Source organism: Falco punctatus, assembly GCF_963210335.1.
Source record: "Falco punctatus genome assembly, chromosome: 13".
NCBI lineage: Eukaryota > Metazoa > Chordata > Aves > Falconiformes > Falconidae > Falco > Falco punctatus.
The window spans coordinates 27,074,535-27,091,236 of NC_137593.1; the positions used below are offsets into that span (position 1 = coordinate 27,074,535).

The 16,702-nt window shown below is 43.5% G+C and overlaps 1 protein-coding gene across 4 annotated transcripts in view; it reads left to right on the plus strand.

Moving 5' to 3' along the window:
• The window catches only part of STAG1 (STAG1 cohesin complex component), a 199,549-nt gene that overhangs the window by 180,505 nt on the left and 2,342 nt on the right, over nt 1-16,702 (plus strand). For all 4 annotated transcript variants that reach the window (XM_080409718.1, XM_080409721.1, XM_080409720.1 and 1 more), the window contains exons 27-33: nt 1,286-1,434; nt 2,524-2,652; nt 6,928-7,133; nt 10,856-11,027; nt 13,841-13,951; nt 14,805-14,919; nt 16,586-16,666. In XM_080409718.1, coding sequence (XP_080265844.1) covers nt 1,286-1,434; nt 2,524-2,652; nt 6,928-7,133; nt 10,856-11,027; nt 13,841-13,951; nt 14,805-14,919; nt 16,586-16,666 — 963 coding nt within the window. The remainder of the gene's footprint in view (nt 1-1,285; nt 1,435-2,523; nt 2,653-6,927; nt 7,134-10,855; nt 11,028-13,840; nt 13,952-14,804; nt 14,920-16,585; nt 16,667-16,702) is intronic.

The window sequence follows — 16,702 nt, forward strand, 5'->3', positions numbered from 1 at the left end:
TAGTGAACAAGAAGAATTAGGAAGACTTTCTTCTTGTAATTACCTGGAAGTAATGCATTGTCTTTACATTTTATCTAATTACCTATTTATTTTTCAGACTTCAAGCTAATTAGTTTAAGTCTTCCAATATTGCTAAATATGTTTTTTTCCTGAAAATATTGTGAAATTTCCCTGGAAATATTATGAAAATCATAAATTATTGGCCTGATGATGAAATCCATCCTTGTTCTGCCAACAGCACAAAGTGTGTGCTTCACCAAATACCATGCGGGCCCTTGGAGTACCAGCTATATCCATTACACAGAGAAATGACTTCTATAAATTAGATGTTTTCAAATCAGCTGGGCCTTCCAAAACACGTTCCAGAGTACTAGGGATTTCCTGTGGCAATCTGGAAGCTGAGAGAGTGAAAATTTGAGGAAAAACTGATGTACTTCCAGAAGAATCGGTTGGTGCCAAAGGTAGTTCCTGTGTGTAAAACTCTGAAAGAGGAAGGAGCCAATTGCCATAGCTCAGTCAAATATCATCTATCAAAATCAAAAATAATTAGATGAGCTATTTGCAAGTGCCTAAGTGGTAGGTAACAGCCAGTATGAATTTGTCAAGGAGAAATCATGTCAAATTAAGCTGCTTTCATTAATTGTATGGTAACAGAGCTTGTGGATATCAGAGAAACAGTAGATTTAATGCAGCTTGATTTAATATTGTCACTGACGCTGTCTCCCTTGATATTCTCATTAGCAAGTTAGGAAAATGGGATCTAAATGGCTATTTAGAAGAGGCTACAGAACTGGCTGGAAAGCTGCTGCCTAGTTCGTTATTGTGCGGAAAGGGCATGATCAAGCAGGCTTCGAAGGCATTTACCCAGTAACGCTGGTCAGATATTCAGTAAGTCTTGAATGATGGAATAGCAATTTTGCCTCCTGAATTCAAAGAAGATGCTGACCTGAGGAGTGACGTAGGTATTTTAGAAAACAGCGTAGGAACGCAGAACTCTCTTGATGGGTTGGGGGAATAATAGATGCAAATCAGTGAAGATAAGTGCCAAACTCTTCAAGAGTTACTGTCTGCACAAGCTGGGGGACAAGTGGCAAACAGCAGTGACACAGAAGACAGCCTGGGAACTGAAACGGATTAGAAGTTGAATATGAGAGAACTCTGTTACTTCTCTGTGCAAAAAGTCATTGTAACACCCACTCTGAGCTATAGCAGGTTAGAGCAAAAGCCTTTCTAAAGAACAGTGTTTTCTAGCTCACAGATTTTAACAATTGAATTATTTTTCTAGCTGTTTAATGAGCTTGTTCAGGAGCAAGGTCCCAATTTGGACAGGACATCTGCCCATGTTAGTGGCATTAAGGAGCTGGCCCGTCGGTTTGCCCTCACTTTTGGCTTGGATCAGATCAAGACAAGAGAGGCTGTGGCCACACTACACAAGTGAGTGGTGGTAAATAAACTAGATTTTTATATTACTTCAGATTAAAACTTTTGCTCAGCATACCTTTTCTAAAGGTACATAATCTTAACAGGTCCTGGAATAATTACATTTTTTTTCTAGTTTATGTGGAAAAATGGTGGGGGGTGTACACGTATGTATGTAAGAAAGGAAGAAAAACTAGCTGCTACCTAGTTATTTATTGGAATTTATTGCAATGGCCATGTTTATCTCAGGTAAAGCCACAAGTATTACACATATTTGTTTGAACTGTATTTAACAACCGTAGATGGTTCTTTATACCACACCACTGTGGATTCTGTAGGCTTTTATAAAAAGATATTCCAAAAATATTTTGGAAATCTTTTTTTTAAAGTGGATTGAAGCTTTTTACATAACTGCTGCATAGGAAAGTGTAGAAAGGTGCTGCTATATTTAAATTATGACTTTCCCATCCTATAAAAACGTTAAAATTAATTTAAAGTTTGCTACCTCAGAGACTAAGTCATTAAGACTAAGATTAGCAAAGCATGATCAAAATGCTACGAGACCCTTCCCTGTGCCAGGCAAAAGAGAAGTCAAGACATGCATGTGCCTTTATTGGGTAATGTGAAAGTAAATTGTTTTCTTTAGTCTCAAATCATAATGTAAAGATAAGGCAGAGATGCATGTATTGGTGTACCGGTAAGTAAATTCTCTTGACTCTTGATGCAAAAGCTGTATCTTGTTATATTTTTCATATCATTCTTATTGCAAGCTTCTGCTTCGTGCAGAACCAAGGAGGAGGCAGTTGGCTGTTCCTGCTAAGGCAGCTGCTTTCGGCACCTGCAGAATTTCTTGAATTGTGGTAAATTCCATCTTACCATGTGACTGACAGTATGTTTTCTTTGAGACTGAGTCCTCACCGGTCAGGAGGGAACATTTGATTCCCCTTTGTCCAAAAGCAGCTGTTTGCTAGTAATGAAAAAAAAAAAAAAAAAAAAAAAAGTTAGTTGGAATATAAAGCATTTCATCACAGTTCAGATTTTGGGCAACATTTTTTTTTTATTTTGTTACAAATGTCTGAAAATTTTAATATTTCCTTACTGTAGAGATGGCATAGAATTTGCCTTCAAGTATCAGAATCAAAAAGGACAAGACTATCCACCTCCTAACCTTGCTTTCCTTGAAGTGCTTAGTGAATTTTCTTCTAAACTCTTGCGACAGGACAAAAAGACTGTGTAAGTAATGCTCCGAGTTCTGCTGTGGGGTTTGCTGGGCTCCGTTCGTCACTGTGGTGTGTGTTTAAGCTCTCTACTTTGAGGTTTTCCCAATCTAACAGGGGCTATAGGAAGTCCCAGTGAGACATTTCACATACATAGTGATTCATCATTTTATATTTTAAAGTAATAAAAATAAATGAGAAAAGGACAATCAGATCCACTGATGAGGTGACTTTGAGACCTCCCAAAACAATGTTCCTTAAAATTTCCTGTGGGGCACTGAAAATAAAAAACAATCTCTTTTTTTCAGGCTAGAAGGAAAAAAATAAATGGTAGCAGTGCAGATTTACAGGCCTGTAAACGCTGCCGTAACATCTGTTTCTGTTAGATACTTACATAAAATGAAATGTACATTTGTTGTTTATTTTAATATATTGAGTTAAACTGGGAAATAAAGGTTTGCCAAGGCTCCTGTTACTGGCACAAGAGGATAGAGAAGGAGGCTGAGAGAGGACACTGCTGTGGGTGAGGAGGGAGCAGCGTGGCAGAGACCTGGCAGGCTAGAACAAGCTGCCCGAGTTTGATATGGTGGGTAATTGCTGCAGATGAAATGCTGGAAATTAAATAAATCAGAGGTATTGTTGATAATATCTGAATAAAGAGCAGGAAATACTGCTTTGTGAGTAGCATTTGAACACACTGTCAAGAGGGGCACAGAATTGACAAAGAGAAACCTGCGTTATTAACGGCGAGTTCATACTAAAAACATGCTGTCAGCATCGCTGCAGGGATAACGCTCTGCATTTCTAATAGCTTATGTAGCAAATAGCCAGGATTTGGCCCCAGCACAGAAGCAGTAAGGGAAAAAGGAAGAGGACTCCAGTCAAAACCAGCCAAGCACTACGTGCCCAGTGTAGAACTGAACTCTTTGAATTACTTTATCACCATTTAAAAAATGCAGTTGACAGAAGGTTTATGGTTATAGAAATCTTGCCAGTCAGTTCTCTGACCACAATGAGTGTAAATCTTGCGTATCTACTATAGCTACCTCAGCTGTCTCTTCCTGTCAAACTTTTCTGGTTTTCTGTGAAGACTTTTTTTTTAATTGACTTTTCTGTTATTCTTAGCAACTATGAATATTATCTTTCTCTGTGTTGTAAGAAATGCATCTTCCTTAACTTTGTATAATTTTTAATGTACGCACACTTGAACCGATTTAATTTTTTTATTGTATCAATAATTTGCCAATTCAGCAAACACAGTAGAAGAAATAGTTAAACGAGCTCGGGAATTGGATGATTCAGTTAGGCTACTTGGCACTCAATTTTTGAAACTGCTTTTTGTTGTTACATGCTTCAGTCTGGTCAACCTCTGTCCTATTCTTCAGGACAGGACTTAAGGATAATAGGATTTTATTGCTATCTTCCTAGCCAAACTGTAGATCCTCCTGCATGTTAGTTTAAGCGCCATTAGCCTATTCCTACTTAATTTAGTGAAGCTTATCCTTCCTGTACAGGCATCATCCCTTCCACAAGTTTCTCCAGTGTCTAAAATCTAAAGTTACATCATTCAATTTACAATTTACACCACAGCTTAATTTGACCGGATCCTTTGCATTGAATTCAGTCATTCAGGTTTCCTTTGCCTTCTGTGTTGCCATTTAAAATTTTTTTCTCAAGGCTTCTCCCATGCATCGGTGCCCATACACAACCACTGGGCTTTTGCAGCACTGTAGAGGTTGTGGTGGAATCCATTTCTCCTGAACTTACCTGTCTTTATTGTAGTCATCTGCGTCTGAGCTATTTACTTTAGCTGAATTGGAAGGTCAGCGAAAAGAATTAGGTCCTTTAGGGCATGATTTGTGTGAGCTGCGCTAGGTGCTGCTTTCAGGTAAGTTCAGACATGCCCTAGATTCCATTGGCAGCTACGAAAAGTCACAGTAACTTGCTTATCTGTAAAGATTTCTTTTGGAGAGACCTGCGTCCCTTCCCTGCAGAGGTCTGCCAGGTTTGCACCATGGGGCAGTGGCTGAGCTGCCCGCAGTGCTTCGCTGCCCACCGTGCCGGGCTGGGCGCTGCAGGGCTGTTGGCCCTTCTCTCCAGCACGACTCCTGCCGTGCGCAGGGACCCCCACCCTCCCTCCGCAGGGGCTGCCTCTGAGCAGGAAGGTGCGTGACCACCATCTGGTGGAGGAGTCCTGTGTGCAGGAGCAGGTACCGCCCTCCCTGCCCTGCTCTCCTGCCCGGTGGCTGTCCCTAAACCCAGCCATGAGCCCTCAGTCTGGAGGCAGATGTGCTCCAGAATAACCCTGCAGGCCTCCTGCGCATACAGCTGCCTGTCCCCCAGAAGTCCTCCAGCCTGGCTTCCCTACCTCAAAAAAATTCATTATCTACCCGATACATTTGCATATGTCATCTGCCCTTGGTACAAAATGTGGCTCCTGTCGCAGTTCAGCAAACACTGCTCCTCTGCAGTGCTCTTCCTTCCCCTCTGCTTTACTGCTCGGGGGAGAAAAGGGAGACATTTCCAGTTTGGGAATGGTGTGGCAACGTTGGTTTAATTTAGTTTTTCTATCATATTTATGTATTCAGCTTCTCGTTTTACAAGTAACCTCCAGAATTAGTGATAGCCACTTATGGATTTATTCAAATCTATGGATTTAATATAAAACTATGCATTTAAGGTGCCAGACTCTTACACTTGGCAAAAAAAAGATTTATACTAGCATGGCTGCAAACACACAAGGCAGATACAGGCAGGGAAATCCCAAGGAAATCATCTAAGACTGTGTAGAAGTGAATTGCCCTGTGGAGGTATTTATTTCCATTTATTTCTCTCAAATAAAAACTGTTAGCTTAGACTGGACAACTGACTATTGGGTGTCTGAAGTCAGAGGAGACAGAGCCTCAGTGTGGTGGTCTTCTAGGAATTCAGAGTTTCTGTCCTTGTTGAAGCTGGTAAGAACTGCCAGTATGAAGCTCCTCTAAAATGCTGAGCAAGAGTTGTCTCAGGTTCGGCATCTGGTCAGTAAAGAACTCCCAAGTGGGGGTGGGTTCCTTCTGCACCACGTGGGCATAACCCGTGCACTCTAGTTCTGTAAATACAGACTGGATGCAAAAGAACTTCTTCCTTTCCAAGACCATTCTGCAGGTAGGTTCTCTGAAGTCATGAAGCGCTCAAGTGTTGCACTGCTTGGTACTGTAAAAAAGAGAGAGAATAAACCAAGAGTTTTCCATTCAGTGCAAGGTTTGGGTGTTGCTCAGTATACACGTGAAAAGGATTAGGAGGAACCATTCATATTATTGGATAAAACTGTGGACAGAAACCCTGCAGTTTCTTGAGCAAAGTCAACCCCATTCACTGAATCAAACCAAAATCATGTTAAAAATCGGGTATGGTTGTTACCAGGGACTGTGTGCAGTGTGGCTGCTTGTCCTGCTGCCAGAGCTGGGGTGTGCAATAGGTGTGAGCCTGCCAAACAGTGGAAAACTGCATTTCTGTGCAGAATTTGTGGCTTTGACTCCTACTGATGACAAGCTGGCAATGTGGTATTAGTGGAAATCGTGATTGAAGGGTGCGGGAAGCAACGCTGACGTACCCTGAGTTCTCTCGCCCGACTCCTGCGTGCTTGGGTCTGCAGCTTGAAACTCAGCAGAGTCACTTCTGTGTGCACTGGCATATCCATTTGAAAGACTACTTCTAATACCATAATTAAATAATCAATGGAAAGAGAAAACAACTCAGGTGCCCTCCAGACCATACGCAGGAGGGAGGTTGGTTGGTTCCTCCCTGAAGTTAACAAACGTGCGTTTGACTTCTCTGTGGCAGTGGGACAAATCTGCAAATTTCGTGTTGAAAAATAACGGCTTGCCTTTGAAGAAACCATTTTTCTTGTTCCAAGGCGCAAAAGGATAACCTACATCCTCACAACAGTGGTTCTAATTCAGTCTTGTCTGTTGACACAGTAGCGTTATATAGAGGGGGTGTCCTCACTGTGCGAAATAGGAAAGGGATTGAAGCCGCGTGTGCTGCGAGTGATGGCAGGCAGCCGTGGAGGAGGGTGCTGGGGGAAGGACGGGTTTGTCTTGCTGATCTGTGAGTAACCTGTGTGTGGTTAACTCTGTTTTGAGAGAATGACATGTATTCTTACTCAGTCAGAGATACAATGCCCTGTCAGCCCGTTTTTTAAATTAAAATAAGGAGACGCCATGCAGGATTCGTGTTACACCCTCAGCAGTTCATTGAAAAGGAAACAGTGTGCTGTACCTCTGTACTCATTGTCTTTTGTTTTCAGCCACTCCTACTTAGAGAAGTTTCTGACAGAACAGATGATGGAAAGAAGAGAAGATGTATGGCTGCCGCTGATTTCCTATAGAAACTCGCTAGTCACGGGTGGCGAGGATGACAGAATGTCTGTGAACAGCGGAAGCAGCAGCAGCAAAGCCTCGTCAGTGAGGAATAAGAAAGGACGACCACCGCTCCACAAAAAGAGAGTAGAAGGTTTGTGTGGTTTTAGGTTGTCTTTTTAGGCAGAGGTATTTCTCATTTTCTACAGACATTACAGCTTTCCTTCTTAGGTTTATCCATTCTTACAGTTTATGCTGAAATACGTGATATATTCTTTATGTAGAAAAAACATTGCAGTCTGTTTTGCAAATTCCTCTCAGGTTTGAACATGTCTTTATGAGAAATACCATTGTGAGTCCCTGTTCTTGTTTGTCTTCCTGAGATGCACAGATTCAGAACTAGTTAAAAGCTGTTACTGTAGTTGGAAACAGGAGGTGTTGGTGGAGTTATCTGCTCTAAACCTTTCTCAGTCACGGACTTGCTGATACAGGGTTTCTGCCTATGCTTCGGTCTGGAGCCACTGTTAATTAACAGGGTGTTTGAGCAAGCCCAAGGCAGAAATTCTGATACGGATCTGTTTTTGCGGGACCACTGCAGAACACAAAGACGACACCTTTTTTTGTTTAAAATGGTATTGATGTCCAGTGTCTGTATTTACTCTTTTTGTGGCTTCAGGCATGTTCATCAGGAATTTGGCTATGAGAGCAAATTTCTTAGAAGATTGCATCTGTTCCTGGTTAATCTGTATGATGTAGTGTGTACTTTTGTGAATATAAATTTACTCTTTCGCTACAGAGTAGGTGTAAGTGAGATCTTTAAACTTCAGGGATTTTTCCAGGGTCAGTATCTATGATAGTAACTCCTCAGTAAGGAATCTAATGCCAATCTGCCTGAACATACAGCAGTTTCCCAAAATATTCTTCAGAAGTTTATCCGTATGTACTTCTACAGTCAGATCCGTTCTCCGCTACAGCTTATGTTGAGCAGTGCATTGCACCAAGTTCTTCAGTTTCTTACAGGCAACCTGGAGTTTATGTAGATAAAATGTTGCTTCCTTTCCTCAGACACTGTTTTTCTTCCTTCAGGATGCCATGATTGTCACAGAATTCGGCTGGTTTTTTCTTTCCTTTTGTTACTGTTTCCATTCTGTCCTATTGTGTTCTACCAATACCCTTTTTTTTCCCTGGGAAGTGTAGTAATGTCTTTGCTTCCCTAAGGCAAGTCTCAGTCTTACGACACAGTTTTTAGGCATTGTTTGCCTTGTGCTCTTGCACATCCTCCTCTTTCAACGAAGGGAGAATTGATTTGCAACACTTCCCATTTCAATGACCTCTTTCTTTGCAACAGCTGTGGTCCTGAATTTTCCACAAATGTAACTCACTTAAAATGACATAGGCCAAATCCGTGGTGGTTCAGCGACTGAAAGATCTGACTGTACCACAGTTCCCACTGGGAGATGGCCTAGGACTGTGCCAAGGCTCCCTGCGGGTCTGGCGGGATTCTGACACCTGCCGAGGGTGTGAGGGGGCTCCGTTTGCATTCTACCGACAGTGTCTCATCAGAAGACCCCTCAGTGGTCCAGTTTCACCGTTCACTACTGTCACCCCAAATTCCCCCATTAGTGATCTGTGGCCAGAAAAAGCCTGGTGAACATTCCCTGTCATGGGGTGCTCTTGGGGGGGGGGGGGGGGGGGCTGTCCTGTCCTTTGAATGCTACAGATACAGCTCTGGGTCACAGGAGAGCATTCAAGGACATTCATTTTGAAGAACGTTTGTTAGGAAGTGATTTCTTCCTTTCCTTCCTCCTTTCCTCCCTCCTTTCCTAAATCCCTACGCAGACCTTCATTACTCACGAAAGCTTTGCTATACAGCCTCATTATATAGATCCAGGAAGGATGTTTTAGCTCATAACAGTGTAACTGCCGTTTCCCCAGTAGATGCCTTCATTGCAGAATTTGATTTTATGATGGTTACCAGCAAGTGCTCTCTAATGATGGCAGCTACACAAGCTCTACGGCCTTTCCTTACGTGGAAGGATATATAATGGAAGCACCAGAAGTCTTGGTTTGCATATGTATTAGTAAAGGACATTTGATAACCATATGTTAAAACAAACCCTTAAGAATATAAGCAGTTCAGTAGATGCCACGTAGTTAATTTTTGGGTGCTTCCTGACGTGCAGTAGGCATTGGCGATTGTGATGTGCCCTAAGTACACTTCCTTTTGAATCTTGGCCAAAGGAAAGCCAAGAAAACCTGGAGCCAGGTTGTCTGTATTTTTCATGGGAAGACACAGATTTCTGCACAAACAAGGTCTTACTTTGATGTATCAGTAAGGAGCTCATGAAATAATCTGATTTGATCCTCAGAGATAAGTGCTTACTGTTGACTCGTCTGTGTAACTTGAGCTAAGAACCAGGCATGGGAAGAAAGTAACTGATGGTCTGTACACAAGCCTTTGTTGGGTTTTTGTCTTTATGTATTTTTATAACTCTTCTGAAAGCTTTAATCTTAATCTGGAGGTACAGTTACAAATCTGGACCTCTCTTTAAATCCTGGTAAGATTTTTTTTTTCCTTTAATTTCCACTCTAATGGAACCAAAACAAGGGCAAGGTTGCTGCAGAAGCTATCCTAGCATCAAAGAACCATAACTAGTCCCTTGTGGTTCCTTTCTCACCTAAATCCGGCAGATACCGTGCTCAGCAGACTGTCTGCGTTGGAGAACGTTCCCTGTTGCTACTGAAAGTAAATCTGCTCTGTGACATATCTTCACAATGCCTTAAGGAAATCAAACATAAATAAGATCTAAAAATAAAATAAAATAAAATAAATGTCTAACACAAAAAAGGTTCACAGGTAAATAGGCAACTTTTTAGACAACACTTATGCCCAAAGGGTAACAAAAGGCACAGGAAAAATTAAAAGATCCATTGAGATCCCCATCTGCTTTCTCACCACACATTTCTTCCTGTTAGTAAATCTGTGATCTTGCCTTCTCCGCTCTTGTCATCTCCCCTGTCTTTCACTCACTCACTCCAGCAACTTCAGTTTTTTTCTGCGTGTCTCTTGCCCACGCATTTGTCTGCTCTGTCCCACTCTCCTCAAGTGCCCCCTCTTCCTTCCTCTGGTTTGTTCCCTGCACAACATGAGCGCAGCATCCCACCTAGACCTTCAGTCACCTTCCCATCTCCATTCCGCCCACTGCTCTCAACTCTAAATACGCTACCCGAAGTCACTATTTACAGTTCACACCAGCCAGACCACTTCTCTGATTTAAAATGCCCCCTCGGGTTCTTCCTGAAGTTTCTAAAGATCTGCCCTGACCAGATTTTGGGTTTTATGCTCCACCCTCAACTTAGTGTTTAACTATATCTCAGTTGCTGTATGCATATGAGATTAAATATTTAGATTGTACACTCAGCAATTGGGAATTATGTTTGTTATATGTGTGCAAGATACCCAACAATTTAGGTAGTGCTGCAATGCGATATTTATTTGCAATTACTTTAGTTCGTCTGTTAAGTATTTCTAGTTACATCGTTGTTACTGCTGGGAATAGCTGGCAGTAATCCTTCCTTAAAAGAACGCAAAATAAAATTAGAGCTGAAAGATTTATCATTTCAAGCATTTATCCAGTTGATCTCTTAAAGGCATACTTGTTTTAAGAGATTAGTAACTAAACTGTTGAAAATAGAAATTTGGAGAAGGTGCTGCAACCGAAATTAACGGTATCGAAGTGGGTCGGCGGATGGATGGTGCCCGTGACTGACGGGAGGTGTTCACCCCCTGAGCTGGCTGGATAAGTCCTGAAGGCAGGAATACCGTCCCGCACGTTAGCAGAAATGTGTCAGTAATTTTAAATGTTCTTTTTCTAGATGAGAGTCTAGAAGGCTCATGGCTGAACAGGAATGAAAACATACATACGCCAGGGACACTGCAACCGCCACAGCTCACCTCAACTGTCCTGAGAGAGAACACTAGACAAATGGGAGAGCAGATCCAGGAGCACGAGTCGGAGCAGGGATCTGAACAGGATTTTTTACACAAGTAAGTGTTGGAATTTCAGTGTCAAATACAGCGAGCCAGGCAGAGGAGTTGCATATTATTTTTACAGATAGTCTGTGGCTCCATGTATTCAGTGTTTATTTGCTAAAACAACTGGAAATGTCTTGGCTATAGCGCAGTAATACTTCAATGATTTTCAGTTCCCAGGAAAAATGCATCGTAACGAAATCATGGTAGAAACTCCTTATGTTAAAATTATGTCACAGCATAACCATGCAGTTCTGGTTAAATTGTCCTAGCGTTCATGCGCCTAGTTTGGATTGAGCTGTTCCTCTAGAAGTTGTTAGATGTTCTCTTTTCTTTCCCTCTGCCCTATGTCATAGTGACACTGTGGTTCTCAGCTGATTTCTTGTAAATTAACTCTTCAATCCAATTCTAGCTGCTGAGCTAGGAATTTCTGTTTCTGGGGTAATGGCCTGCAGGCAATTCACTTTGGCCTTAATTGTATATACTTTTTGTCACTCAACTCCCATTTTATCACCTCCGTTTAGAGGGGAAAATGTTGGTTATTATTGGTCAGTGATTTATTTAAGAATAGAGAAGTGTTCAGAGAATGCTACTCTGTGCTATTTCTCATAATTTGAAGACACAGAATAACATGATCTGGTTTGGTGACTATTTTTATAATTTTATAGCCAAATGTACTGATCTGATTTGTCTGTATAAAAAAGTTGTATTATGCTGGCCAGACGAATCAGGTTTCTACCAGTCTAGTATAGTATAAAATCGCCAGATTATGCCTCTTGGTTTTCCTCCGGCTTTTGCCCATCGTGTTTTTCTTGAGACACATTCCCCAGCTTCTCAATTCTTCCTGAACGTGTGCTGACCCTGCTCAATCCCAAACTTTACTGCTTCATCCTGCATTCTTTTATCACAGTGTTTTCTAAATAGAAATAATTAATAATGGTCATTTTGCCTGGGAAGTAAAACGTTTTCCAGCCTCAAATGACAAGGGTCTCTGTATACCACCATGTCGCACATGTAAGCTATTGAAGTTTGCCAGTTTGTGACCACAGGTTCTCAAAAAATCTGAGCAACTTCTAACGAAGTGCACTCTTTGGAAAGTGAGACCCGTTCTTCTCCTTCGGCTGCATGTGTAATGCACGGGCATCAGCAGCACGCCGGGTTGAACCTTGCTGTGATCCGTTAATCGGTGCTCACCGCAAGAGATGTTGCCGCTCAGCTGGCTACGCAGTACCTGTTCTTCTGTGGAGCGGGCGATGCTGCCGTTCCCCTGGATGGGTTCATCCAATAAGGCCACCCGCAGGCAGCGCGAGGCGGCGGCGGGGGGGGAGCCTGACGTGGGCTTCAGCATTCCCAGCGCTGTGGCTGGAGGGAAGGGGGGCTGCTGGCGTGTCCGTGGGTGAGCACCAGGGTGTGGGGGTCCTCCCCACAGGGGCCAGGCTGGCAGGCGGCGCAGCAGGGGGAGCCCGGCTCTCGGTGGCCCCAGCGTGTCTTTTCGCCTTAGTCCCCGTGGGGTCTGGGCTCGTGTCTCTTACTTGCTTTCCTGAGGTCAAGGATTTGCCTCCTGATCTCCTGCCTCCCCAGGCATTGCCACAACTTCTAAGTTATACGGAAGATGTTGTGGCTCTCAGTTTCTCCTTAAATTTTTTTTACTCTGCAGTAAAACCAAAAAGAAAAGAGCTGAAGCAGAACTTTCTTTCTGACCTTCTCTGATCTCAGCTGTCGCTGAGCTAAATGGCTGGCTCTGAAGCTGTCACCGGTACGGGAGGTGGGACGGCTTCCCATCACCGTCTGTACTCCTGAGCACAACGAGCCTTCGGCGGTGGGAGAACTCCCCTTTCTCGGGGGTGGGGGGGGCTGAACCAGGGGTCTCAGCCCGGGCGAACCCCTGCCCCTCCTGTCTCGGGGGATGCTGTGAGCAGGGAGCTGCCGGGCGAGGGCACGCAGCATCGCTCCCTCTCTGTTACGCTCACAGAGCTGGGCTCGGCATCCACGTTCCCAGTGTGAGCTGGCAGTGGAGGGTCCTCAGCCTGGCGTGGCTGCCACGTGCATTGCCTGCAGGCCAGCTCAGGGGAGCTAAAACATAAAGAAAATGCAGAGCAGTCAGTTGCCAGATTAACGGGGTTAATCGTGTCCAGAAGAGTATTTTGTTCTGGGTTGTTTTCACATGGGTTGTCCCAGTTCATTATGTCAATCTTACAGGGTACAAGACTGCATAATAAAATAAAAACTGGTGTTGCTCTCGAAGAGCTGTACTTAGTTTGCTACTATTTCCTTGTGCTGCAACACACAAATCATATCAAATCCATTGCTGTCTACTACTGGATTTAGATGGTATTAAAAGTACAGCCTGTAAGGTATTTACATGTGAATAAGTTACCGGACGCTGAAGTTGATCAGGGTATGCATTTAAAAGCAGTTTGTTTTCTGTGTTGTGTGACATTTTTGTTTTAAAATGTGTGTCAGTTATTAATTTGCATCTATTCTTGCTCATACTTTGCCTGATCTGAGATAGTGAAGTAGGATTTAATAAAATGAGTTCTGGAAACGCTCACCACTTCAGGTATATGTCACACAAATGAATGACTAATATTAGCATTTTGTGTAGCTGGTTTTATTACAACAATTAATGGATTATTTTTTTGTGCGCATGCAGTGAGAGGAGAAAAGCTGTGGAGAGGAATCCAGAAGACGTGTACAATGATGGATGTGATTTAAGTATCTTAATCTGAAGTGTGGCCAGATGCAAAATTTCAGGAGCTAGATGTCTGAAAATAGCCAACTCAAAATTGTTAGTGCTCTCGGTCGTAATGCTGCTTTGTGTTTGTTAGTCCCCAGATGCAGATATCTTGGTTGGGCCAACAGAAGCTAGAAGATTTAAATCGAAAGGACAGGACAGGAATGAACTACATGAAAGGGAGAACTGGTGTAAGGCATGCAGTGTAAGTGTTCAGAGCACCCTGATCTCCAGATCAGAACCATTTTAGATGCCATGTTTTAAATGTTACCTTTTCTGGGTTGTTGCTGGTAATTTCTGTGACATTTTAACTCTTGTTAATGAAGGCAGCGTAACAGCTTTGCAGTGCTGGAATGGTGAACAAGGCAGACATGGCACAATTCCCCGGTATTCTCTCCCAGCCTTCAGCTGTTTCCATTTCAGGACATTTCCTTGATTTGTCTGTTAAGTGATTCCCCGTGAACTCTCCCAAACTGCTGTCCAGTCTTCCTGCGAACCTGTTCATGCTTCTTTCATCCACATCATCTTTTGCCAAGGTGTCCCACTGAGCAGCTCATGGAGGGAAGGCACGTGGGCAAACACTGAAGCGTTCTGCTGGCCAAGGTGCTACGTGCTCTGCTGCAGATCCAGCCAAGTCTTTCCGCACATCTTCCAGGACAGGGGCCGGAGTCTCTAGCGAGATCAACTGTCTTGGCTTCACTGCTGTATTCCCAGGGACTTACCAGTGATCCTGGCAAACAGCATAACTCCTTTTTGGAAAAGGGCAAGCAAACACAGTGAGGTTATTGCCCTTTCCTTGTTAGGGACAAATTTAATTAATGTTTATAATGATACTACATGGGACTTCCTGCTTTAGCCTCTGCCAGTGCTAGGTTTGTTTTTACATAAGATTTTCTTCCACTTAATATTACAGAAAGCATGCTGGCTTTATTCTCAACATAAGGTTTTATGTGAAGGCGTTAAGGGACAGGATTTGTGTGTTCTTTTTAATGACAAAGTTCATGGTTGGGAAATTTCCAGGCACTTAAATGACTTTTTCTTTCTCTTTATTTAATCAGACGAGGTCTAATGGAAGATGACGCTGAGCCCATTTTTGAAGATGTAATGATGTCCTCACGAGGTCAGCTAGAGGATATGAACGAAGAGTTTGAGGACACAATGGTCATTGATCTGGTCAGTACATCTTACTCATAGCAAGTTTAAAATGGATATAAGATAATTTAAAAGGAACTTGCGAAGCACAAGCAGAATTTTGAGCCTGATTTCCTGTTGCCCGAGCATTAAAGAGAGGAAGTGATCCCAATGCTCCCTAGAACCTACAGCTGTGACCTCAGGCCCAGTTGATTTTTTTGCATAGAAACACAGAGTGTTGCTTAGCGTGCTTCCTCTCTCCTGTTCTGGACTCGGGCAGCAGCATGTCCTGAAGCAGCATCGTGCACCTGGGACTTGTCACCCTGCGAGTCAGGCTGTGATTTCTGGCACATCAGGTACCAGTGCAGCCCCCTTGGGTGAGCGCTGAAGCAGCTGCTGTGACTGACCACTCAGCCCCAGGCAGGGGGGGGCTGCTGGGGGTGGAGGTGGGACCAGCTCACCCCACCTGATGGAATATTACACCAAGCTGCCTGCTTGACCGCAGGAAGTACAAATGGCCTCTCTGACATCCAGTAACAGTATTTGATCCTGGTTGACATGATGGAGAGTCAGGAAATGGTATCATCTGAAGGTATTCTGAGTGTTGCTGCTGCCCCTGTCGCAGCCATCGCTAACTTCTTTGCTGACACAGCTCTTTGTGCTGACACAGCTCTTTGTGCAGCCACGCTGTGGTCAAACTGCTACAGCCAAGTTGTTTCTCTTTTTCTGGTTTGTTTGATATCTGGGGTGGGGTGGATTGGGGATCCTTCGCCAAGGTCTGGTTAGCTTACAGCTGTACACAGCGATGTGCTGGCACAGCAGAGGGGAGAGCAGGCAGGAGGGGGTGGTTGCTCCCAAAGAGGCCATGTCATCAGATGGCAGCCTCAGGTCCTTCCCTGGCAACGCACGGGCTGCAGGCAGCGGTGCCTTTGTCGAGGTTACAGCCTTACCCGCCCCTCCATTCAGAATGGGAAGAAGGATCAGTTCACATTATACACTTCACCGTTCTTATGCCTTCCTATTTTTCCTCTCACGTCCAAACAATAAGGCATAGGTTACTTTAGGACTGGGCTATAATGTCTTGGAAAGAAAATGTAGGCAATAATTCATTTGCTGCTGCTGAATACTGAGGTTATTGCTAGCAGTCAAGTGATCATCAAGTAAAATCTCTTTCGCTGATAATCCCAGGCAAGGAAACGAAGGCGTTGATCAAGCTGGTGAAGCTCACATTTATGTTTGTAGGGAAGTACAACACAGAGGGTTTGATCCTCAGAAATATTAGGAAATCTTCGGTACCTTTTTTTTCCTAAATCCATTTTTTGACTGTGTCAGAGCTGAAGTTTCACCACAAACTTAAAAGCATAAAGACAGTTAAAAGACAGTTTTTATGCGGTCTGGCCTGTAGTCCTCATACAAGAACATCTTGAAGTCAGCAAGAGCCTCAAGCAAGTCCTTAGCTATGAGCACCAAGTTAAAATTACCTTAGAATCCATCAGTTTTTACCCCATTCCTTAAATAAAACAAGGATTTAAGAAGCACTCTCCTCTGTCAGGGCCTGCATTTGTATCGGAGCTTTTACAAAAGCTGGCGCAAAGCCGCTCCGTGAGGGCAGAGGCGACCGCGTAGGGCCCTCAGCTGCCGCGCCGCGCGCGTCCCTCACACCCAGGTAACCGATGCAATGCGCTAAACGCCTGACTCCTCTTTTCAGCCACCTTCGAGAAACCGGCGAGAGCGGGCTGAACTGAGGCCAGACTTCTTTGACTCCGCAGCTATCATTGAGGACGATTCAGTAAGGCTTTACCAGTATCGCTTGCCGTTTTATCTG